Source organism: Saccoglossus kowalevskii, chromosome 9, assembly GCF_978046115.1.
Source record: "Saccoglossus kowalevskii chromosome 9, keSacKowa6.1, whole genome shotgun sequence".
In the NCBI taxonomy this organism is placed as follows: domain Eukaryota; kingdom Metazoa; phylum Hemichordata; class Enteropneusta; family Harrimaniidae; genus Saccoglossus; species Saccoglossus kowalevskii.
This window is the reverse complement of record NC_140649.1, coordinates 6,895,387-6,921,198: the sequence shown is the minus strand read 5'-3', so window position 1 is coordinate 6,921,198 and position 25,812 is coordinate 6,895,387. Positions and strand designations below refer to the sequence as shown.

At 35.1% G+C, this 25,812-nt stretch overlaps 1 protein-coding gene across 3 annotated transcripts; it reads left to right on the top strand.

The window, feature by feature from the left end:
- Positions 1-124: 124 nt before the first annotated feature.
- LOC102807295 (DNA methyltransferase 1-associated protein 1-like) lies at positions 125-25,203 on the top strand. 3 transcript variants are annotated; one of them, XM_085503101.1, is made up of 13 exons: positions 125-200; positions 5,016-5,122; positions 5,524-5,609; positions 6,416-6,536; positions 7,202-7,276; positions 9,597-9,755; positions 11,801-11,980; positions 12,332-12,532; positions 17,860-17,928; positions 18,846-18,970; positions 23,404-23,668; positions 24,409-24,468; positions 24,928-25,203. In XM_085503101.1, exons 2-13 carry the CDS (start codon positions 5,027-5,029, stop codon positions 24,994-24,996), a joined length of 1,506 nt encoding a protein of 501 aa, XP_085359227.1. In that variant the 5' UTR covers positions 125-200; positions 5,016-5,026; the 3' UTR covers positions 24,997-25,203. The 3 variants fall into 3 exon arrangements, with proteins under 3 accessions (XP_085359227.1, XP_085359225.1, XP_085359226.1); XM_085503099.1 differs by having other exon boundaries at positions 12,332-12,553; XM_085503100.1 differs by having other exon boundaries at positions 136-189; positions 12,332-12,553.
- The last annotated feature ends 609 nt before the right edge of the window (positions 25,204-25,812 follow it).

The following is a 25,812-nucleotide window of genomic DNA, read 5'->3' as shown; positions in this document are numbered from 1 at the left end:
TTGTTTTGTTTGAGAGAGACAAATATTTTCTGAGCAATAATCTATTCCACATCACCCATAATTATTCCGAATATTTAAACCCGAATTATTCCTAAAACGTTTTATGAAAAGGTCAATATTAGAATAAGTTAGGGCACCTTATCCGCCATTTTGAAAACTGATTTAGGTGGTGTGGTGTTCTTTGTTTTGGTACGTGATTGGTACGTATTTATTTTACTTTCACAGAAATAGAGAATATAAACATTTTAAATGTACATCAGTAGTATATGTCGCTATGTAGACAGTGGACTGCGTTGCCGATGATCGTGACAATATGCATACTAAATACCTTATCGTGTGTGACGCTATTAATGTTTTTCAGGTCTCACACCACATTTAGAATCTCCATAGACGCTCACTATGCGACGATTCTGTACCTGGTTTGACATAGGGTTTTATTAGAGAGTTTAAGATTTGCGTACGTAACGAGAACGTAACGTAATGTTCTAATTTTGTTTGCGTTACGTTCTCGGGTGTCAGAAAACAATTAAGTACAAGCGCCCAAAACGGGAACGTAACTGAAACCAGAACCATGTCAATCCGTCTCTCATTGGGCAACAATAACTACCTAATAAAATTTGTTATGTCATTTCACGTCCGGAATCAGAATTAGTAGTTAGTTCACAGACATTTGACAGAGCTCTCACTATTTCCATCCGCTCTGCCGAGGTCCTAAGCCTGTTTGCCGAATCCTCTTTCAGCAGATCAATATCATGCGTTTTCAGTGGGTATAAATGTCAGCTAAAATGCATCCAATATTTCTTATTTCATCATAAATATTCAAAAACACTCAGATATAAAACGTTTTATCAATGTCAATGAAAATTATTCAAAATTGACAGCGAGAAAAGCTCTCGGAAATCAACTACGAGTCAGTCACCTTGATCACGCTCAAAACGACTGCCGAACGACCAGGCAACCGATGACGTCATTGGTTCGCGCGGAGGTCAAGCACAAAGCAGTGACGTATCCGTTCTTGTTCCGTTCTCGTATGCGCATCTTAATGTCTCTAATATGTTATCAATTTCAAATTTAAAATAAACTTATCATTGAATAGCACTTACTAAACTTTTACAATCATCAACATCGAAATGTGGTCCATGGCTGATGACGGCCAAGTGAATTTATAAATTATAATATTTTCTCGAATCTAACATTTCGGTTTTTGACGTAATTTAAATTGATGATATGGCGGTAAGTAATCACAATTTATATTTTAACTGTGAACTGATTCTCAAAGTTATATCTGTAGTGGTGACATATGGTTTTCAACAATATGATTTGAAATGAATGGTTAAAATCAAAATCCTATTTTCATTTTGGGATGTTTCATTTTATTGAATCACAGTTGACGACAGCCCAGAACAACAAATGACAACAAATCAAAGACAAACTCAAACTACAATGTTACCAGTAAGTTCTGTTCTCACACAACTGAGGGAATTCCGAGATCCACAACTATTATCCTAACAAAAATCACCATCATCCACTTTCAGCTCCAAAACTTCATGTGAAATATGGATGGACTTTGCATGATTCAATGACAGTCCCAAAATAAACTCAACTCAACAAATGGTATGGCTGGAACAACTAAAACTAAATTTTGTTACAGACATTGACAAATGTCATTGTTCTATAGTGTACATTGCAGGATTTACAGTCAATTCATCCCATTTCACATTCATCCCAACACATTCGTCCCACAAGTGGATTTGTCCCAATTCACATTTGTCCTACGAGTCGATTCGTCCCAATTCACATTCGTCCCATTTCCCCTTTGTTTCATTTTTTTTTTTTGTCACCATTACGATTTTGGGCAGGGTGATGTTGATTTCTATGTTTGTGTGCAAGGAGTTGAAATCACCGTACGGTGCGTGCTATGTCTTGTCGGTTTATGTTGCAGGTTCGAACAACTGTATATAATTACGGTCTTGCTTGCTATATACCACAAAATGTGACTACCCAGCACCACCATACTTACTGATATACTCGTAACTGTAATGAAAGAGTATGTAGCCACCCTCAACCTATCTACGGTTTACAGTGGGCGTAAGATATTTACTTACACCAAACTCCTGCACCTGGTAGGCATACATATGCTCGGTCATTTAATGAATTCTATTTTGAACGTTTTTTCGAAAATACATATACATATACATATACATATAATAAAATTACCCTTGTGAGAACAGTTTAGTTTTGAATGCAGTTTCTGATTTGAACAATTATTATTATGTCAAAGCGTGTAGACGAAGACACTGAGATGGAGATCGCTGAGGAAGTTAGACTGGCGAGGCCAATGGTTCAATGGTTTGTGTGGTATTTCTGTCGCATCGGTTGGATACAATCCGACATGAGTATCTGCTGTCGTTGACTGAAATCTACCTAAGAAATGTTTGAGTTTATCGAATTTCGTCTTTGATCTGAAGGCTATTTAAAACTAGTATATGGTGACCATGTAGAAATGAAACTAAAAGTAGAAGATTCCTGGGAAAGATTGACTGGGTGATGAGTGTTCTGGCAAACTGGCAAAAGGACATGCCATTTAGCAAGAAATGTAGAACGCGACACTCACAACGCTAATGTTATTATATAAACCTATTGAGAACATCTCAACAAACTACCAATCAAAGAAATTTACATTTATCATTTCTTGTTAATATTCATTCCTATTTTAATGTTCGTATTCAATTTCTTCTAGGTGTTACACAGCAATGATTTTGCGTGTACAGCATATTTATATTTATTAACTAATAACTTGTATGTTACAAGTACAAAGTATTTGTATTTATTAACTAATACAAGTAATACTATCGTAAAAACTCGATTAAGTCGCGGTAGTAAAAATAATTATTTTTTCAAGTGCACAAATTAATAGCGTAAAAACGGAAATTATTGATTTTTGCTGCGCGAATTAAAAGAGTACTTTTCGATCGATTCAAAAAGGAGCTGTTTTCATAAATTTATTAGTGATTTGTTTTGTTTTCCAATGAACATGATTACAGGACGTTTTTCAGTGCCTCTGAGACTTGCGTGGCTAGTGACATTCATGGCGTATAGTCGGGCAGAGAACACGCACTGCGTCAAGGACCACGCACCATGTTACACTTGAAATGAAACAGTGAAATGGCAAAGGTCACTCTGTACACAAACAAACAATGAACACGTGGCTACAAAGTAGCCGTCTGGCTGCACTGCCTTTTTTTATTTTTCTAGGCATCACCCGGTCGATGTTATGGCAGATATTACGAAGCCCATCTTGTCGGGAAAAATAACCCTGCGTTGATAAAAATGGTCTCAGAAAATGTTTAGAAAAAATGTTTCGCGTTGACCAAATATAATCATGCAAAGTATAAATTCAAAGTGTTTTAATACATTGGTGAGAGGTCGCATCACTAAGAAGGAAAAGCAAGCCAAAGTCGAAACGGGGTGCATCATAGACATGACACAACACACACTGCGACAACTGAGTGATCAGCGACATCGTTTTGGGACGCAAATGAACTTCAAGTACTTTTTTGCGAAACTTGTTGCGAGGCGATGCTGATATCAAGTGTGTGTTGACCGAAGTTTGACCCCAAGTCACGCACTGAACTGGCGCGTTACCTTAGCAACCTTTTTTTCTTTCGTGCCCCGCGCGTCAAACTAGTAAAATTGTTATTATATCCGAAGGTACTGTAATTACGCAACTTGTATGCAACTCTGTACTGGCTTGAATATATCAACTTGAACGTCGTTTACTTAGTGCACTGCTTTTCTAATTACGCAAATTTGTTTACAATATTGTACTGGCTCTCACAGTCACTTGAGGGCTGAAAATAAGTAAATACTTATTTAAAAAAAAATCATCCGCTATACGTATATAAATAAACAAGTTGTGAAACATGGCACCTAGTAAATCGACACCCTGTTGGTTTCATATTTTATTTTACCGTAAAATGCGAAACAAAAATTTTAGAGAGGGTCAGGTGTTACGTTAATAACCATTGTTCATAATCACTAACTTGGTTTTATTCAAAACTGCACAAATCCCGCATTTTCTGATGATATCCGACGATTTCATGAACGAAAATGGCCAGCAGCCAGAATCAAGGGGAATGTGAGTATTCAACTCCAAGTACAGTGTATAGTGCCAGAATCAAGGGGGATTCGCACAGAGTTCTGGGTAAATCAAGTGCGCATACTCATTTTCAGCCAATCAGGCGTACCGTAACAGCGAATATTTCCTTGATTTACCCAGAACTCTGTGCGAATCCCCCTTGATTCTGGCACTATACACTGTACTTGGCGTTGAATACTCACATTCCATCATTCGCGACTTCTCACTTACATTTTATTGTCAAAGGTTTTCTGATCTTGCTGAATCATTAGCTGTGAGTTGATTCCATTTGTCTTTGATTTTTGTTAGTCTTGTGGCCGTCGACTCAATGTGCAAATAACTGAAAATAGTGCATCAATAAAATGAACATGATTGAAAGATTTTTGTTGTTCTTTTCGAAAGAGATTTCACCCTCACAAACATGACTTCGAAAACCACAGGTAAACTTTAAATTATGATTGCTCACCTCCAATTTATCAATTGAAATTACACCAAAAACCAAAATGTTAGATTCTAGAAAATATCAGAAAATTACTTGGGCGTCATAAGCCATGGTCCAAATGTTCATATTTACGGATTTCAATTCTGAGTGGTATAATCCCATTATGTAACTTTGCAATAACTGCCACGTTTTTGAATGTCATATCCAGTTTTAGTTAGGTGCACTCTAATTGGTTGGCAAATTCCACCAGGAGAGCTGCTGAATTAAATTTGCATATCGCTAGGTAGTTTGCGAAATGTATATTGAGACATGTACACCAACAACGAGCATAAACGAAATACCATACAGTGTACATTTGAAGAAAGCAGCTTGTTGTACATGTATATTTAGCCACCAGATGACAATGAACCAATGTAATATGATCTTTTTCAACAGAAAAGAATAAGATGAGTGATGTGCGAGATATATTGGATTTGGATGATGGGAGATCGTCAACTCCCAAACCACTAACAAAAGAGGAAATATTAGGAACTGAAAAAATGGTGAGAAGTACATACGAATATAGTACATAATTAACATGTAGTACTGTAAAATCTCTATTAGAAGCTGCGGCTTCTATTAAAATGGTACAATTCAACCGAGGGGATGCGGCTTCTATTAGAGCATCTACACATATGACAAATTGTGAATTTTGGTTCTCAATTGTTCAAAAAGAATGGGTGCGGCTTCTATTAGGGATGCGGCTTCTAATACAGATTTTACGGTAGCAGTGGTCATTTCAGTTTGTTTTTTTCAATCCCTACAGCTATATGTACAGTATGTCAGTATTTCGTGGGCAAGCTTGCACTGTGGTGCTTACATGTACATGCTCACTGGAGATATATCCAATATAAATGTTTGATTCAAATGATTTGACTTTGTGTTTCCACTATCCCCATTACAGAGACCTAAGAGATTAATTGATTCCACATTCAAGAGACCAGAAGGCATGCATAGAGAAGTATATGCACTTTTATATTCAGATAATAAGTAAGTTATTTATCATGCATGGTTTGTATTCATACTCTTTCCTCTGTTCTACAATGAGTTCATGATTTGAAATACGGAAAATATTTTTACTGTGTGGCTTGAACTATTTAATTTCCCTACACATTGATCATAACAGTGAGCATGCAGGTATATGAAAACCACTATTGATGTGGGTTTTTTTTACAATTTTTATTGCTATATGCATAAATAGAATTATTAAAAGTTACATTACAAAAATATAATATATGCAAAATTTATTCAAGTTCCAAAATTATTCATTTACTGAAGGTCTTGTTGATGATGACTACAATCACAACATTATTTTTTTGATCAACATTTCTTTGCAAAAATTGTCCGTCTGGTCCAACAGAAAATGTTCATTTATTTGGAGGGAAATATCGACCGTGTATAACTGCACAAGTGCTGTAAAATGCTTTATTTTAGCTGGAATTTTTGCATGTTTTGTATGGAATTTATTTTCACTGATTTTTGTTGAGTTGAATGTAAAATGTAGGAAAAAAAAAGTATACTGCGGAGTACTTTATTTTCACTGGAATTAATTTTCGCTGAAAAGACTTTTTGAGCATTTTGTATTGTATGGAATTTATTTTCACTGATTTTGATGAGTTTTATGTGAAATATAGGAAAAATAGCGAAAATATATTCCAAGTGAAAATGAAGTATTCTACAGTATTCGCTGGATTTTATTTTTAATGAATTATTCCTTTCAGCGAAAATAGCAAAAATAAAGTATTCTACAGTAATTATTACTATAGAGAGTATAAAATGATAATTTTATTATGCAGGGATGCACCTCCACTAATTCCAAGTGATACATCTCAAGGCTACAAACAAATGAAAGCTAAACTAGGTCGTAGTAAAGTCCGTCCCTGGAAGTGGATGCCATTTACTAATTCAGCAAGAAAGGTACATGTCTGTGAAATCAGTGGTGTTATTAACATAAGAAAATAATTTGAGGTGTCTGCTGTTGTCTCTCAAACCATATTGCCAAAGAAGCTATTTTCGGGAACGAAAATCCAGGCATTTTTACCGCCTGGCAACCCAACCTATGAAATCTCAAAAAACTGTACTTTAACAGAATGTTGAAACTCTCCTCAACAGTATAACAAGATGTGCAACATGTACAAATTTAGTTGTTTTGAATTGTCTATTTGTTGAGTTAGGTCTGTTTTCTTGACTTTAGCCTTTTCCATCGGCTCTTTGACCAACGCTCCACAGCAGCTCACACAGAGCCCATAGAAATACATGGTAGAATGGTGCGCGTCTTAGCAACATGAACAGTTCTGTGACGTAGCTCGGTCCTGAGAATATTCTGTATTTTGAATAGTAGATTGATCATCAGTGTTTGATCTCGGAGCAGAGAGATCACCCTCTGCCTCGTCACCCATTTTCAAAGCCAAAATTTAGAAAATCTTCTTAGCATAATAGGAATAGTGGTGGGAATAATGACAGGCACTAAGACTGACTCATTGGGTTTCTAAGGCTTTGATGACCCTGTAAAGTTGAAGCCCTTGATTTCTTGAGAATAATAAATAACTCTTATACAATCAGTGAATTATTTTTTATTGTAGGATGGCGCAATATTTTATCACTGGAGAAGATCGGCTGATGAAGGAAAAGACTACCCATTTGGTAGATTCAACAAGGTGAGAAGTGATAACCAATTCTAATGTTTCGCAGTTATGAGTTTTTACCTTGCCCGTACCATCAAAGATGGAAGGGAAAGGTATATTAAGGGAAAAATTTTGTCCGGCGTTGTCGTCGTCGTCGTTGTCGTCGTCGTCGTTAATAATTGTTATTGTGTGCATAATAACTTTACTAATTCTATTCCAAACTTTATCAAACTTGGTCACCTTATTCATCAGTATAAAGTCTTCCCTGAGTTTGAACAACAGATGTCCTGTATGAAAATATCATGCAAAAATTGAGAAAATCTGATAAACTATTTTGACTGTTTCTACTTGACTGATCACTGGTGATACACATCAAAGGTCACTGATCTCAGTGGAAATATGCATTGTTGTATGTGTTCAATGAAGCAAATGATTTATCTTGTAATAATATCCTTGGTAATGTATCTCAGAATCCCATACTGTGTTTCAAAACCAACTCATGGAGAGATTGCACAGTCTGATACACATTTGCAAACCTACCAATAAAATCTTTACAGAAAACAAGATGTCAGAAAATCAATATAAGCACTGCTATGAACTGGGTGCCAAACTTTGATCAAGATCTGAAGCTAATAGAAAATCTGTTTAGTCAAAAGTTATCAAATCAAAAACAATACATAAAAAATACATTAAAAACAAAACATTTCATCCACATTTTAAAAAGAAAATTATTCTAAAATATATGTATTTGACAAACAGTTCATTCGACAAATGAAAACTCACAGGAATATGTTTCAGCTATTAGAACAGAATGATAGAGTTTTTATAATACTAGTTTAAAAACGCACTTCAGAGATTGCAGTGTTTGAAGATGTAGTTTCTCAGGAGGCAACAGTACTGTTGACTTCTCCCTCCACTGGACACCAACTATTTAAGTTGATTTGCATACAAACAGAGCTTGCAACATGATAGCTATTCATAAAGGGTGTTTTTTTTTACTTTTCATATAATACAGTAGTCACACAATGAGGCAGTTCATATTTGTCTCAGTGAATCATTCATTTTTGACAGACACCTGTACAAAATACTTGAACTAAAGCCAGCTAAATTTTTCTGTTATCTTGCATGTTTTATGAATCTATTCACATCTAAATGCAGCACTTTTTTTTTTGCAATGAGACATTTGTTTTTATTCTAAAATATCTCAATTACTTTCTATAAAGCTGGAAATTATGTTCCTTAAAATAATTAAACAAATAAGGCACCAATGTTTTTGTAAGATATTTACATCTTTTAAGGACATTCGGTAGACTGATTCCCCACTGTTGGTTAAACCCCAAAACTTGTTTGTATTCAAAATTAATTATGACAATGCATATTTATATTGAAACAAACTATGATAAAGGGAATTATATTATATAACAAAGGGCAAGGTTACCAGAGTTTAACTATGTTATCTACATGGGAGGAGACACAAACTACAAGGGCACCAGATTGTCATTGACTGTAGTCTTCACTGCTTGTAGTGTACAAAGGCCATTAAATTATGACAAATCTGGTATGACTTGAAAATAACCTTATCACTAAGCCTAATGAAAAGTGTCATATTAGACATGGTGAACCTGAGCTTGTATTATATTGACAGTTTTACTAAAACTGGAATAGCTTTTGACATGTGTTTCAGTCCATCACCCAGAAAGGAATGTGCGTTAATCAAAAAATGTACAAATGCCTACTCTTTTGTCAAGCCTATGGAATGTATTAACGTAAAGTATCGTCAAGAAATGACAAAAAGAGAAAAACAAAGATGAAAATTACTATCAAACTATAAGTTGATTTGTCACATGCTGACAAGATATCACTGGACCATTCAGTGTGCTCGGAATAGAAATATATTGTCTCTGAATATCAATACTATTACGCATTTATTTCATCAAGCATTCCTGTGAATTGTAAGCGTCATTGGGCATCATTTGATAGTTATCAGGCACTATATAAACTATATATATTTATTACTATATTACTCACACCACCAGTATCACTCAAATACAGTATTACTATCATTAATGCATTGTTAACGTGTAATAGGCTGATGCCAAGCATTCAAAATATTTCAAAAACTCCAGTTAAGTTGTAGTAACTGTGACTAAGATACACCGTAAAACCCTATCTATTACGAAGTAAAATAGTCTTATGCATGACGCAATATTATATTCCAATGGTACAATATGCAAATTGATTTATCTATAGTACTGTATTAATTATTCAGAATGCTTACCTCTAAGATCATGAAACAAATTTAAGATATTGTCACACAGTGCAGTGTTTGAGTGTTTATGTTGTATTCTTTCAGACTGTCCAGGTTCCGGTTTACTCTGATCAGGAGTACCAGATGCATCTTCATGATGAGACATGGACCAGACAGGAGACTGATCATTTATTTGATTTATGTAGAAGATTTGATCTAAGATGGTTTGTGATCAATGATAGATTTGATCACAATCAGTATCAGGTAAAGTCCGCCACCAAACAGTTTAGAGATTGACCCAAGGTTTCTGATTTGAATCGAACTTGGTATGAACATCACACATGGTGGGTTGCTGATTTGAATCAAACTTGGTATGAACATCACACATGGTGGGTTGCTGATTTGAATCAAACTTGGTTTGAACATTACACATGGTGAGTTGCTGATTTGAATCAAACTTGGTTTGAACATCACACATGGTGGGTTGCTGATTTGAATCAAACTTGGTTTGAACATCACACGACGGGTTGCTGATTTGAATCGAACTTGGTTTGAACATCACACATGGTGGGTTGCTGATTTGAATCAAACTTAGTATGAACATCACACATGGTAGGTTGCTGATTTGAATCGAACTTGATGAACATCACACATGGTGGGTTGCTGATTTGAATCAAACTTGGTTTGAACATCGCACATGGTAGGTTGTTTTGAATCAAACTTGGTTTGAACATCACACATGGTGGGTTGCTGATTTGAATCAAACTTAGTTTGAACATCACACATGATGGGTTGCTGATTTGAAACAAACTTGGTTTGAACATCACACATGGTGGGTTGCTGATTTGAATCAAACTTGATGAACATCACACATGGTGGGTTGCTGATTTGAATCAAACTTGGTTTGAACATCGCACATGGTAGGTTGTTTTGAATCAAATTTGGTATGAACATCACACATGGTGGGTTGCTGATTTGAATCAAACTTGGTTTGAACATCACACATGGTGGGTTGCTGATTTGAATCAAACTTGGTTTGAACATCACACATGGTGGGTTGCTGATTTGAATTAAACTTGATGAACATCACACTTGGTGGGTTGCTGATTAGAATCAAACTTGGTATGAACAACACACATGGTGGTTTACTGATTTGAATCAAACTTTATATGAACATCACACATGGTGGGTTGCTGATTTGAGTCAAACTTGATGAACATCACACATGGTGGTTTACTGATTTGAATCAAACTTTATATGAACATCACACATGGTGGGTTGCTGATTTGAGTCAAACTTGGTTTGAACATCACACATGGTGGGTTGTTGATTTGAATCAAACATGGTATGAACATCACACATGGTGGGTTGTTGATTTGAATCAAACTTGGTATGAACATTACACATGGGTTGCTGATTAGAATCAAACTTGGTATGAACATTACACATGGTGGGTTGCTGATTAGAATCAAACTTGGTATGAACATCACTTGGTGGGTTGCTGATTAAAATCAAACTTGTATGAACATCACACTTGGTGGTTTGTTTTGAATCAAACTTGGTATGAACATCACACATGGTGGGTTGTTGATTTGAATCAAACTTGGTTTGAACATCACACATGGTGGGTTGCTGATTTGAATCAAACTTGGTATGAACATCACACTTGGTGGATTGCTGATTAGAATCAAACTTGGTATGAACATCACACATGGTGGGTTACTGATTAGAATCAAACTTGGTTTGAACATCACACATGGTGGGTTGCTGATTAGAATCAAACTTGGTTTGAACATCACACATGGTGGGTTGCTGATTTATATCAAACTTGGTTTGAACATCACACTTGGTGGTTTGCTGATTTGAATCAAACTTGGTATGAACATCACTTGGTGGGTTGCTGATTAAAATCAAACTTGGTTTGAACATCACACATGGCGGGTTGCTGATTTGAATCAAACTTGGTATGAACATCACACATGGTGGGTTGCTGATTTGAATCAAACTTGGTATGAACATCACACATGGTGGGTTGCTGATTTGAATCAAACTTGTATGAACATCACACTTGGTGGGTTGTTTTGAATCAAACTTGTATGAACATCACACTTGGTGGGTTGTTTTGAATCAAACTTGTATGAACATCACACTTGGTGGTTTGTTGATTAGAATCAAACTTGGTATGAACCTTCAACACTCAAAATGTTCAACTGTCTTTCCTGTTGTAATAGATGTGCTGAACGAAAAACTGTTTTTCTTTGTTTATGAGACAAATATTATTATTTTTACATTGTACATTGTTTTATTAGGCTTCTCAGAAACGTTCATTAGAAGATTTGAAAGAGAGATATTATAACATCGTAAGCAAATTAGCAAAGATGAGAGCTGATCCTAATTTGAGTGCTAGAGCGCCACCAGTGTTTGATGCTGACCATGAGAGACGAAGAAAGGAACAATTAGAAAGGCTATTTGACAGGACAACTGAACAGGTATAATTAGTGATTCATTTATGAAGTTTTTAAAATCAAGCAAGTCAACAATGACTGTAAGCAAAGTCAACAGAAAGCTGCTTGATGAAGATATTTTTACAGTTGATTCTCAGCCTTCAGATTAACCACTTGTAATAAATTAATGAAATTTAAGGGTTGAGAGTATGTCCCTTGCAATAAATATAATTCCCCATCTTGATAATGGTAAAACCCAGAATTAAACAGTGTATTCCCATGCCCAGCTGTATGGCAAGCCCCATTAGCTGCAATATTGCTGATTTGGTGTTCCATTCATTATTGCGATGACAGAAGGTACCACATGTCAGTTTACAATTCGTGTTTACGTACCAGGTGGACGAGGAACAGCATCTCATCCAGGAATTAAAGAAGATAGAGTTACGTAAAAAAGAAAGAGAAAAGAAGGCTCAAGACTTGCAGAAACTGATCACGGCTGCTGACAACAATACGGAAGTCAGGAGAACCGAAAGAAAAACAACAAAAAAGAAAGCTGTACAACAACAGAAGAGAAAAGAATGTGAAGGCAGTCTCAAGGTAAAGACTGACGTTCTTGTGGTATGCACTTTTCCTTTTTCTATTTCCTGTTTTACTTTGATAAACTATTAATACTAACAACAGCTTGTTTTCATTGTTTATTTCCCCATGAGCTAATGTAAAAAACCCTCAAAACTCCTTTATTCTCATTGCAAAAGTGTTTTGACACACCACTTTTTTCCATGAGTAGAAATTTAACAGTTAAAAATAGAGTTGTTGATTTGATTTAATGTGAGCTAATAACAGAGGTGTAGAATATACTAATTATTTAGCTTGTAGAGTTTGACCCTTCACAATGTTTGCTACGTGTCCCATGCACCAGATTCAATGCATGTAAAATACATGGTTTGTTTACATGAAATTTGAAGACTCATTGCATGGCATCCACCACCGTTAAATTTCACTATCTTTCAGTTGTTTTCTTCATATTCTTCTGTGAAACACTAATTGGGGACAAAAGTGGCGTTCACGTTAGAAATCTTGGCCAAGACTCAAGACTGAGTCAGCATGTGCCGCATCGTGTATATGAACGATCGAGACTGAGTCAATACATGCCGAAAAAATCTTGGTCCTGATAGATACTCAGATCCCATGAAGTTGAACGTAGCTAATGTCACATTTTTATTTTCAAAGTTATGTCAACAAATTTCACATTCTGGCTTTATTATGTTACTGAGCCTGTACATGTAGCAAGGTCAATTCTGCAACTGAACCAGTCACTTGTGAGTTATTGCAGTTGCAAACAAAATTCCCACAATACAAAATCAGCATGCCATCTTTGCCATTTGACAATGGCTAGAGGGTGAAAAATTACTTTCCTCTGAGCACCAAGGTGAATTATGAGGGTGATTTTAATGTGTTGAGAAATTTTGCCTGTGTAAAATCTTAAACAATTAAAATGGAGGCAAGTTTTATTTTAGCTTCCCAGGGCAAAATGTTGTGCTCACTTCAAAACTATGGATCTGTTATGTTTAGTAAAACAACTGAAGCCAAAACACTAAAATCGGTACAATATTACAACCTATTCATAGAATTCCACTACCTTTTACTTGTGAGATCAACACAGTAACCTAGTAAAAAGTAACACTAGATATCATATTTTCCATTTAATGTATTGACCTAATCTCACATTACTTACAGATCTTGTCAAGATTTTATGTACATATGTAGTAGTACGTATATGTTATGTACGAAGTGGCCATGGAACATTTTATATGTAGATTTACTTTAAGGTAGCGAGAAGGGAAATTTTCACTTTTTTCTTGATTTTTCAAAAATTTATAAAACGGTTACTTTAGACCTTGATACATCACCTCAGGTTTACAAAAGATCGAAATTGCGAAATAACGTTGCTCAAATTAGTGTTTTAAAACACTAGAAGAAAAGACTACAACTGCCGCTTCGTGGATATTTGCATAGTGTTTATCTTTGGAAGGAATTAAATGATAACATCTTATCTGTATACTCTGTTGTTGACGATTCTGATATAACGGGTGATAAGCTTCCAGTTGCAAACAATGCGTGTTTATCTAACGTCCATTGTCAGCATTATTGTCAGTTGAGACTTCGTCGGAGAAACATGGTCATACAGTACTCATTTCGCCCAACCTTCTGCTTTTACATCGACCGCTTATCGCTTAATTTCCGACCACGCGGTCTTGTCTGACCGGAAACCGACCGCATTTTAATCGCGTTTTTTTTTCGCTCGCTCGCTCATTGAAAACATTGACCGCTCGCCCAAACACTGAAAACTGGCACATGGGTGGTCGAAATGGTGGTTTTGATAGTGAAGTGTGAACATACAACTAGTATTAACTATTATTACATTCTGAACGATACTTCAAATCTAATAGCTGTATTACACTTGTATTGTGAAAGCAACTGAACTGGGACTTCTTGTTACGTGTTTTGGGTGCTTGTTCTAGATGTAATATTTTTATTTTTATTTTAATGAGATAGTTACGTGAAAAAAGCCTAGGTAACTCCTTTTGACAGAGCAGAGAAACGAGGAAATGTTAGTGATTAATTCCAAAAATAACGATATCGAATCCACATCGGTCCACGTCTGGTAAAATTTGACATTCAATTTTTAAAATTAAGTCACGATCATTGAATGAGCTCGGTCTATACCGTATACGTACCGCAAAAGTGTTCCCACAAAAAATATTTTCGACTAAAAACGGCCACATGCCCTGAAAAAATCGAACAGAGCTTGACATGTATGAATAATTTATTGGGCTTAAAAGAAAAACGTGTCAAATTTAGTTATAGCCATAACTATTTGGTGGCCAGTCTATGAACAATTCAAAGTCCTTCAAGGCTGAAAATCATCGACGCTACTCTGGTTTACTTTATTTCACAACTTGCAGAGAAAACTGATTCGCGTGTATCTTAGCCTAGTATTTTCTTTTTGAACTAAGGTCAAATTCCATCAGTTTGTCAAAATATATGTTTTTCAGCGAATAATTTTGAAGCCTGTCACAGCACAGACAACTATGTGAATCGACGCCGGTGATTGGATTGTACGACGACCCTTCAATTAGCGTCAAATATGCTTACAACATCATTGATTGGTTGAGAGTCACCTGATCGGAGCACGAACTGGGTCACAGAACCATATTTGTCCGTATTATCAACAGGACTTTGCAAAATAACCACACCCACATTTTCAATCATTTTTAGCGCGGAAGTTGCCAACAAATGTAAAAAAAATCGTGAATTTCATGGATTCGAATAAAATAAAGCAAGCAATTGATAAGGATGATTATTAATATTTTCCCCGATGCTCTTCGAATTTTTATTTTTTTTATTTCAAGGTAAGAAATGGCTAGCTAAAGTTGCATCGTCTTCAATGCGGTTGTTTCACCGCGAACAACTCTAGCTCTGTTTTGGGCATGGTTTAGTTTTGCGATGTAAAATAAAATATATATTAAAATAATAATACTTGATTAATTATTTGGGGTTTCAGCCCACAAATTACGGACATGATCTCCATGAATTACGGTCAATGTTTGTCTTCTCTCGGCTGATTGTCACGGTGTTGATCGACGCCCTTCCTATACTCAGTATGGAGAAACCAACGGGGATCGACATTCCAAACAAACAATCGAAATTATCAACGAAAGACGAGATTTTTCTAGATATTTACAAACATACTGTCATGACAAACATATGTAAAATTAACAAATACACAAAGAGGTGTAATATTAGGTTTTATTTTAGGCTTAGAAATATTTTCTTTCACTCAGCCCATGCATGTAACTGCCATTTAGCTTTACAGTCCTTCAGCATCGGGGGAAAACAACAATAATTATACAAAACACATTGCGAAGACTCAACAATCAGGAAAGAAACCCCAGACAACCCTGTCGTACTTGTGTTGAAATACATTTTGTATTTCACGTCAGAATATTGTTTAAAATAAAATATTCAGTCCAAGCCAAATCGAGGTCAAAGGGTCAGGTTGCGTGCATATAATTATATATGGTTAAAACAAAAAGTATTTGAACTTTTGTCAGCTGTTCAACATCTATAAAAACCAGAAAGACAATTGTAAGACAATGTGAACCTCGGAAATTATTCTGTTAGTCCGAATTTTAAATGCGCGCGAGCGAGCAGGTGGGCGGTGATATTTCGGGGTTTGTGCGGTCGAAAATAAAGCGGAAATTGTCCGGTCGAATTCAACAAGCGGTCGCAAAAGCGAGAGAAAAAGGTGATTGGAAAGCGGAAGCGGGCGGGAGGTTGTGCGAAAGGAGTACTGTAACTTTGCACAACTTTCTTTTAAATCGTTTTATTTTCCAAGTCAATATTCTATTTTACTAATACATTTTTTTCTAACGCAATGGCGAAGAAAAGAAAGAAAGCGTTGACAGACGAGGCAAAGAAAAATCTGCCACTCAGTGTCGCACTCTGACACAGCAATTTTTTTTCAAACATCGGCCATTTTGTTTCACCATGAAAACCGTTTTATTAGATGTCTCATCTGAGGCACTTGAAGGATTAGCTTGTTTGTAAACTGTCAGCGTGTACAGTGGGACAGTAATGTTTGTCAAAGGATTATCCCTCCTTGTTCGTTTGCATAACAATGGAAAACCCGAACGTTCCTGGAGTACGGACTCAAATGCCAGCAGTTTTCTTCATTTTTCGCGCTCGAGCTTGAAATTATTCATTATCTGACACTCTTTATGAGTTCTATGATATCAGTGGTTAATATGTTTGGCCATTTTTAGTGTATATTTATAATAATGCAGCAAATCTACAGTGTTTTATTAACCAAAACTGTTTTTCGCGTTTTTCTCGAGTTGAAGTTTTGATCGAGAACGACTCATTGGGACCGCCGCCAAATCAAGTGCGTTCGGACTAGGACATTCAAACTCGCAGTTATCGTTCAAAAGATAATGATGGTGCGAAATATGTCTGGGTTTTTAAAGAAAATGCTTTGTCACAGAATAATAGTCTGTTAAAGGTGCCAAGTATGAAATAATTTGGGGACAAAAAAACAAACCTGCATAGAAATCGGAATAATAGGTCTTTTGATTATCGGAGACGCATTTCAATGGACTTGATTACGGACAATGCATAACTTAAATTTCACCAGGAAATTCCACAGTGTGCTCTCGCAATCGCGTACTTAGTCATTTTTACAAGGTTCGCCATTTTTGATGTCACGTGATAATTATGTAAACAATGTCTGTCCAGTTTGTGCGAACTTGCACCTCTATACTTAGTCTTTTGATATATATAACCTAAATTACTGTTCTGAACGAGACAACAGACAGAGAATGTTTTATTTAAAAACGTCACAAAACCTTCTCGCTACCTTAATATAAATTAACTTGTATATAGTATTTTCTGTCCCCTATCTACCATAGAAGGCATTTCAAATGTTTAATCAATCAGGGACTATTAATTCTGTTTGTGCTGTGTGTCTGTGTATGTGGCAAGAGTCATTTCTCAGGCATGCTTTGATCGATTAAGCTCAAACTTATCACAAAGACCATGCACGATAACTTACATATGCATGATAATTTCTGTTAACATTTGATCAAGTATGGCCGACTGGTGGCCAATTTTGGTCCATATCCAGACTGTTTCTTTAAGATGAATGGGGCAATTTCATTCAAACTTTGTTTGAGGACCATGCCTATTGAGTTGCAGGTGCTTGTCATATGATAGTTTGATTTAGTATCCAATCTGCATAAGTTATAGAATTTGTGTTCTTGAATATCTCTCATTAAAATGTTATAACCTCACAAAGAAAAATCTATTTTCTGCACATCATTCAAATTGATTGTACACACATAAAAACATTTTTTTTTTTTCATCAGATTCCAGAAAATGCTGGTATAAAGTTTCCTGATGTTAAACAGTCTGGAGTCTCTCTTAGAAGTCAAAGGGTGAGTGTAAAGTGTGTTCTTGTAATGTTGTATACAGAGTTTTCAACAAGGGCATGACGAGGGATGATACTTGTGTGCTACTCTGCATACTTTGAGATAATATTGAGACTATCACTCGTCACATTATATAGTTTTGTATTTCATTTATTTGTATATTTTATATAACAGAAGTACATTACTTGGGGTTTGCAACGCGCATGGTACTGTACGGTGACATCATGTCAAGATCCCATTCAAGTCTCATCTCGTAGATAGCGAGACTGGTGCTACTACCTTCTGACATGACATAGGCGGTTTGTAATAAACTAATAAAACATGTATTACCACATTCATAGTGAAAAAATGTAATACATCGAAAATGTACAGAAAATATAGTTATCGTAATCCGTCATATCGTGGGCAGCTATTTTGATCCACCTGGGCATTCCAGTATCCTAGTTACCTCAGGCATGCGCATTCGCATTTTTCTGAGTTGGAACGCTTATGCGAGAGCTAGATTGAAACAGGATCTTGCTATCATGTCACCGTAGTTGCAAACCCCAAGTAATGTACCTCTGATATAAATAACACTTTGATAAAAAGCCATGAAAACATTGACAAACATACAAGTAGGTCTGCTCCTTGAGTACAATGCCATTACTTTCTGTGGATTGTTCAGTGTGGGAAATGTGCCAATGGGATTTGTGATTTAATTCTATTAAAACTATTGAATAAATTGCAGAAAACAAGGCAAAATAATTTGTTTCTGCTTAAATGATGATATGTTCGTTTTTTTACTGTTTTTTGGTTTTACGAGAATGTTCAAGTGCTTGCTGTACGTGTGTGTTTGAATATTCAAATTCACCTGTGGCTGAGACTGATTCGGGGAATTCACACATATTGCAGTGTTCTAAACCTCATATTATGACTCATTTCAGATGAAACTGCCATCATCAGTGGGACAGAAGAAAACTAAAGCCATTGAACAGTTATTAGATGAATTGGGAATTCCAGTCATGCCAATGCCCACTGAAGATATATGTCAAAATTACAATGAATTGAGGTGTGTTTGTACTTTGCAAATACAGTCCAGTTGTCTATGTGTTTATGTGTGTAAATATTGTACATGAATACAGTCCAGTTGTGTAGGTGTTTATGTGTGTAAATATTGTACATGAATACAGTCCAGTTGTGTAGGTGCTTATGTGTGTAAATATTGTACATGAATACAGTCCAGTTGTGTAGGTGTTTATATGTGTAAATATTGTACATGAATACAGTCCAGTTGTGTAGGTGTTTATGTGTGTAAATATTGTACATGAATACAGTCCAGCTGTGTAGGTGTTTATATGTGTAAATATTGTACATGAATACAGTCCAGTTGTGTAGGTGTTTATGTGTGTAAATATTGTACATGAATACAGTCCAGTTGTGTAGGTGTTTATGTGTGTAAATATTGTACATGAATACAGTCCAGTTATGTAGGTGCTTATGTGTGTAAATATTGTACATGAATACAGTCCAGTTGTGTAGGTGTTTATGTGTGTAAATATTGTACATGAATACAGTCCAGTTGTGTAGGTGTTTATATGTGTAAATATTGTACATGAATACAGTCCAGTTATGTAGGTGCTTATGTGTGTAAATATTGTACATGAATACAGTCCAGTTGTGTAGGTGTTTATGTGTGTAAATATTGTACATGAATACAGTCCAGTTGTGTAGGTGTTTATGTGTGTAAATATTGTACATGAATACAGTCCAATTATGTAGGTGTTTATGTGTGTAAATATTGTACATGAATACAGTCCAGTTGTGTAGGTGTTTATGCGTGTAAATATTGTACATGAATACAGTCCAGTTGTGTAGGTGTTTATGTGTGTAAATATTGTACATGAATACAGTCCAGTTGTGTAGGTGTTTATATGTGTAAATACCGGACATGAGTACAGTCCAGTTGTGTAGGTGTTTATGTGTGTAAATATTGTACATGAATACAGTCCAGTTGTGTAGGTGCTTATGTGTTTAAATGCCATACCTGAATACAGTCCAGTTATGTGGGTGTTTATGTGTGTAAATATTGTGCATGAATACAGTCCAGTTATGTCGGTGTTTATATGTGTAAATACCGGACATGAATACAGTCCAGCTGTGTAGGTGTTTATGTGTGTAAATATTGTACATGAATACAGTCCCATTATGTAGGTGTTTATGTGTGTAAATAATGTACATGAATACAGTCCAGTTATGTAGGTGTTTATGTGTGTAAATATTGTACATGAATACAGTTCAGTTGTGTAGGTGTTTATGTGTGTAAATACCATACCTGAATACAGTCCAGTTATGTGGGTGTTTATGTGTGTAAATATTGTACATGAATACAGTCCAGTTATGTGGGTGTTTATGTGTGTAAATATTGTGCATGAATACAGTCCAGTTGTGTAGGTGTTTATATGTGTAAATACCGGACATGAATACAGTCCAGCTGTGTAGGTGTTTATGTGTGTAAATATTGTACATGAATACAGTCCAGTTATGTTGGTGTTTATGTGTGTAAATATTGTGCATGAATACAGTCCAATTATGTTGGTGTTTATGTGTGTAAATATTGTACATTAATACAGTCCAGTTGTGTAGGTGTTTGTGTGTAAATATTGTACATGAATACAGTCTAGTTGTGTAGGTGTTTGTGTGTAAATATTGTACATGAATACAGTCTAGTTGTGTAGGTGTTTATGTGTGTAAATATTGTACATGAATACAGTCCAGTTATGTAGGTGTTTGTGTGCAAATATTGTACATTAATACAGTCCAGTTGTGTAGGTGTTTATGTGTGTAAATATTGTACATGAATACAGTCTAGTTGTGTAGGTGTTTATGTGTGTAAATATTGTACATGAATACAGTCCAGTTGTGTAGGTGTTTGTGTGTAAATATTGTACATGAATACAGTCTAGTTGTGTAGGTGTTTATGTGTGTAAATATTGTGCATGAATACAGTCCAGTTATGTAGGTGTTTGTGTGTAAATATTGTGCATGAATACAGTCCAGTTATGTAGGTGTTTATGTGTGTAAATATTGTACATGAATACAGTCCAGTTGTGTAGGTGTTTATGTGTGTAAATATTGTACATGGATACAGTCCAGTTATGTCGGTGTTTGTGTGTGTAAATATTGTACATGAATACAGTCCCATTATGTAGGTGTTTGTGTGTAAATATTGTACATGAATACAGTCCAGTTATGTAGGTGTTTATGTGTGTAAATATTGTGCATGAATACAGTCCAGTTATGTAGGTGTTTATGTGTGTAAATATTGTGCATGAATACAGTCCAGTTATGTAGGTTTTTGTGTGTAAATATTGTACATGAATACAGTCCAGTTGTGTAGGTGTTTGTGTGTAAATATTGTACATTAATACAGTCCAGTTGTGTAGGTGTTTATGTGTGTAAATATTGTACATGAATACAGTCTAGTTGTGTAGGTGTTTATGTGTGTAAATATTGTACATGAATACAGTCCAGTTGTGTAGGTGTTTGTGTGTAAATATTGTACATGAATACAGTCTAGTTGTGTAGGTGTTTATGTGTGTAAATATTGTGCATGAATACAGTCCAGTTATGTAGGTGTTTGTGTGTAAATATTGTGCATGAATACAGTCCAGTTATGTAGGTGTTTATGTGTGTAAATATTGTACATGAATACAGTCCAGTTGTGTAGGTGTTTGTGTGTAAATATTGTACATTAATACAGTCCAGTTGTGTAGGTGTTTATGTGTGTAAATATTGTACATGGATACAGTCCAGTTATGTCGGTGTTTGTGTGTGTAAATATTGTACATGAATACAGTCCCATTATGTAGGTGTTTGTGTGTAAATATTGTACATGAATACAGTCCAGTTATGTAGGTGTTTATGTGTGTAAATATTGTGCATGAATACAGTCCAGTTATGTAGGTTTTTGTGTGTGTAAATATTGTGCATGAATACAGTCCAGTTATGTAGGTTTTTGTGTGTAAATATTGTACATGAATACAGTCCAGTTGTGTAGGTGTTTGTGTGTAAATATTGTACATTAATACAGTCCAGTTGTGTAGGTGTTTATGTGTGTAAATATTGTACATGAATACAGTCTAGTTGTGTAGGTGTTTATGTGTGTAAATATTGTACATGAATACAGTCCAGTTGTGTAGGTGTTTGTGTGTAAATATTGTACATGAATACAGTCTAGTTGTGTAGGTGTTTATGTGTGTAAATATTGTGCATGAATACAGTCCAGTTATGTAGGTGTTTGTGTGTAAATATTGTGCATGAATACAGTCCAGTTATGTAGGTGTTTATGTGTGTAAATATTGTACATGAATACAGTCCAGTTGTGTAGGTGTTTGTGTGTAAATATTGTACATTAATACAGTCCAGTTGTGTAGGTGTTTATGTGTGTAAATATTGTACATGGATACAGTCCAGTTATGTCGGTGTTTGTGTGTGTAAATATTGTACATGAATACAGTCCCATTATGTAGGTGTTTGTGTGTAAATATTGTACATGAATACAGTCCAGTTATGTAGGTGTTTATGTGTGTAAATATTGTGCATGAATACAGTCCAGTTATGTAGGTTTTTGTGTGTGTAAATATTGTGCATGAATACAGTCCAGTTATGTAGGTTTTTGTGTGTAAATATTGTACATGAATACAGTCCAGTTGTGTAGGTGTTTGTGTGTAAATATTGTACATGAATACAGTCCAGTTATGTAGGTGTTTATGTGTGTAAATATTGTACATGAATACAGTCTAGTTATGTAGGTGTTTATGTGTGTAAATATTGTACATGAATACAGTCTAGTTATGTAGGTGTTTGTGTGTAAATGTTGTTCATGAATACAGTCCAGTTATGTAGGTGTTTATGTGTGTAAATATTGTACATGAATACAGCCCAGTTATGTAGGTGTTTATGTGTGTAAATATTGCACATGAATACAGTCCAGTTATGTAGGTGTTTATGTGTGTAAATATTGTACATGAATACAGTCCAATTGTGTAGGTGTTAATGTGTGTAAATATTGTACATGAATACAGTCCAGTTGTGTAGGTGTTTATATGTGTAAATATTGTACATGAATACAGTCCAGTTGTGTAGGTGTTAATGTGTGTAAATATTGTACATGAATACAGTCCAGTTGTGTAGGTGTTCAGAATTCAGATTTTCTATTACCTTATCACCACCAGTTCCTTCTTTTCATCACAAAATAGTCCTGTTTATAGGCTGCACTTTCCTTCTGAAGTTTGGGACAAAAATAGCCAAATTTTCTGAGTAAAAACTAAAAATTTACTGTTGGCTCCAAAATTAGGATTCATTTCAAGAAATATTGAAGAATTATAAGAAAAATTGCAGAAAAGTTCCGGTGGTGGTCTTTTGGTGAAAAGGTTAAACTTCATTTATTTTCAATGTCCCATACAACTGCTTGACTGACAAGTATTGATTTTCAATCATCAGATCTGATATGGTTCTTCTATATGAACTTAAACTAGCATATGCAAACTGTGAGTTTGAACTTCAAGCGATGAGACATCGTTTTGAAGCCCTAGCACCGGGTAAGAACCTTGGTGGCGGTATGGGTAATGCTGGTGGAAGTACTAACAGTGTAAGCAGCATAGGGCTGGCTAACTCTATCGTCATGGCAATGGAAATAACACCAGTAGGAAGTGCAGATGAAGACAGTTTAGAACTACCACCACAGTCACCATCCAGGCAGAGAAAGGCAAGTTATATCTCAATTATAAAGTGTGATACTTTATTTGCTTCATTAGTTCACTTCAATTACAATTTTTTAATTACGATTCCATTGATGGCAATGTAGAAATGTTCATATATTCATACCGGAAATCATGTTTTAAAGTTTTAAAACATTACATGTGGTTATGGGCATACCAACCTGATGACTCATGATGATGAAAAACTTTATTCATTGGGGGGGGGGGGGGGGTTAGCCATGAAAATATTATATCAAAAAAATATATTTTTTTCAGTAAGGTCTTATTTTTATTTGATTTATTATTCAATAATCTTGAAAGATATAAAACTGTTTATATTCTAAGATATTATTTATTTTAATATTTGACACACACACTAATTAGATGATAAACCAATCATGGAATTTGTTTATTATGATAAAAAACATGGCAGTGCTCCATTCTTGACATTGAGATAAAAAATTAATACCGATAATCAATATTATGGTTTTCTCTTTCTCTTTGATGGAGTCCTAACTCTATACATTTAATATGCTCATAACTAAACAAATACAGTTCACATTTACCAAAAAAAAATGGTAAAAACTGCTAAATGTTAAATATAATGTAGGAAAATGTAGTGAGTGAGTAGTCCTTGGTAGGTATTCAATAAACCCAGACGTTTTGGGTAATGGCCCTTTCTCTGTAGTATTCAAGTTAAAAGCTTGTAGAATTGAGAACATTTGTTTGACTTGTTTATTTTGTTTAGATGTCTGAAATCATTGATGTTGTTTCTACCGCTCCAAGTACACCAAGTACTCCAAGCTCAGTAAGTAAATATTGACGAATTCCTACCATTGAACATAATCACAATTTCGTTGTTGTTGCAAGTTTTGTGTTGCTACTCCTGGTTTTTTTAAGTATACGTTTTGGATTAGAAATACATGTGCTTTGGTATATGTTATTTCCATTATCGATATTAACTTTTTATAAACAAAAATGTATACTTGCAAAGCAAACTTATTTTTGGCTTTATAAGTGCTCATCTGAATTAGCTTAGTGTTAAATATTTGTCTAATTCAGTGTAGTACTACATATAGTGTACAGTGATTCACCACAAATAGTTAACCCATTCACTACATCACTTTTTGTAACATTCCACAAACTAGTTCTGTTCTTAGATAAAAATGAGTTATCTAGCTTTGGATTGAGAAAATAATTCTTTTGTTCACTGATATTTCAGATGAAAAGTTTCTATAATCTTTTTCTTTATTTTTGGTCATTGCAGCAAAGAAAAAGACGTACACCACAGGAGCAAACAGCTGCAGTGAAGAAAATGAAAGGAACAAGGACTTGATTTTCGTTAAATCATTTTTGTTTAAAAGAATACTCATATTTTAAGACAGAAGTGCTCCTGAACATTGTATAAACAAAAAAAGGGAAGAATACAAATATTTGTATTGTGAGATCAAATGTGCATAAATCATCATTTGTTTGTATATACTGCCCTCTAGTGTTTCAGATTAATAGAAACACAATTAAACCTAGAGAATTTTTATTCTTATTTTTCTTGTGACTATACTGGTGTTCTCTTCTATTCATGTAAGTTAAAGCGGGAGGGTTGTCACCTGCACACGCTAAAAAACGCAAAGGCTTATGGGTAGACGCTTGTTTGTAAACAATGACATGCTATGGCCATCTGACACATGCGCAGCTGACGACTCCCCCGCTTTAACTTACATGAATAGGAATATCATATTCGAAGGCTGTTTATTGCCATGCCAACTATCTGAGAGGATGTTCACAGCCATGGCAACTAGATGGGTGGCTGTTCACAGCCATGACAACTAGATGGGTGGCTGTTCACAGCCATGGCAACTAGATAATACTCATTAAAGAAGAAATTTGATACATTTCAAGACAGTACACATTATTTTATTTCTTCACACAAGAATATATAAATTGTTAACTCAATTATTGCATAGCAAAATAAAAAAAATAATTGTACAGCATTACATCAAAACTATCCTCGTTAAATCCTCAGTGTGTGACTTTGATGGTTGAAAGCAAGTAAATAACACCGAATACACTCCAAAGTAACTACTATGTTATATCAAAGTACTGCATGCATGGCTCAAACTGACATTTGTATGTGACATTAATTGTACTAAAT

Coding starts and splice junctions, on each gene's coding strand:
- LOC102807295 (XM_085503099.1), top strand. CDS start 5,027: ATGAGTGATGTGCGAGATATATTGGATTTGGATGATGGGAGATCGTCA. Junction 5,123..5,523: donor TATTAGGAACTGAAAAAATG/GTGAGAAGTACA, acceptor TCCCCATTACAG/AGACCTAAGAGATTAATTGA. Junction 6,537..7,201: donor TTACTAATTCAGCAAGAAAG/GTACATGTCTGT, acceptor TTTTTATTGTAG/GATGGCGCAATATTTTATCA.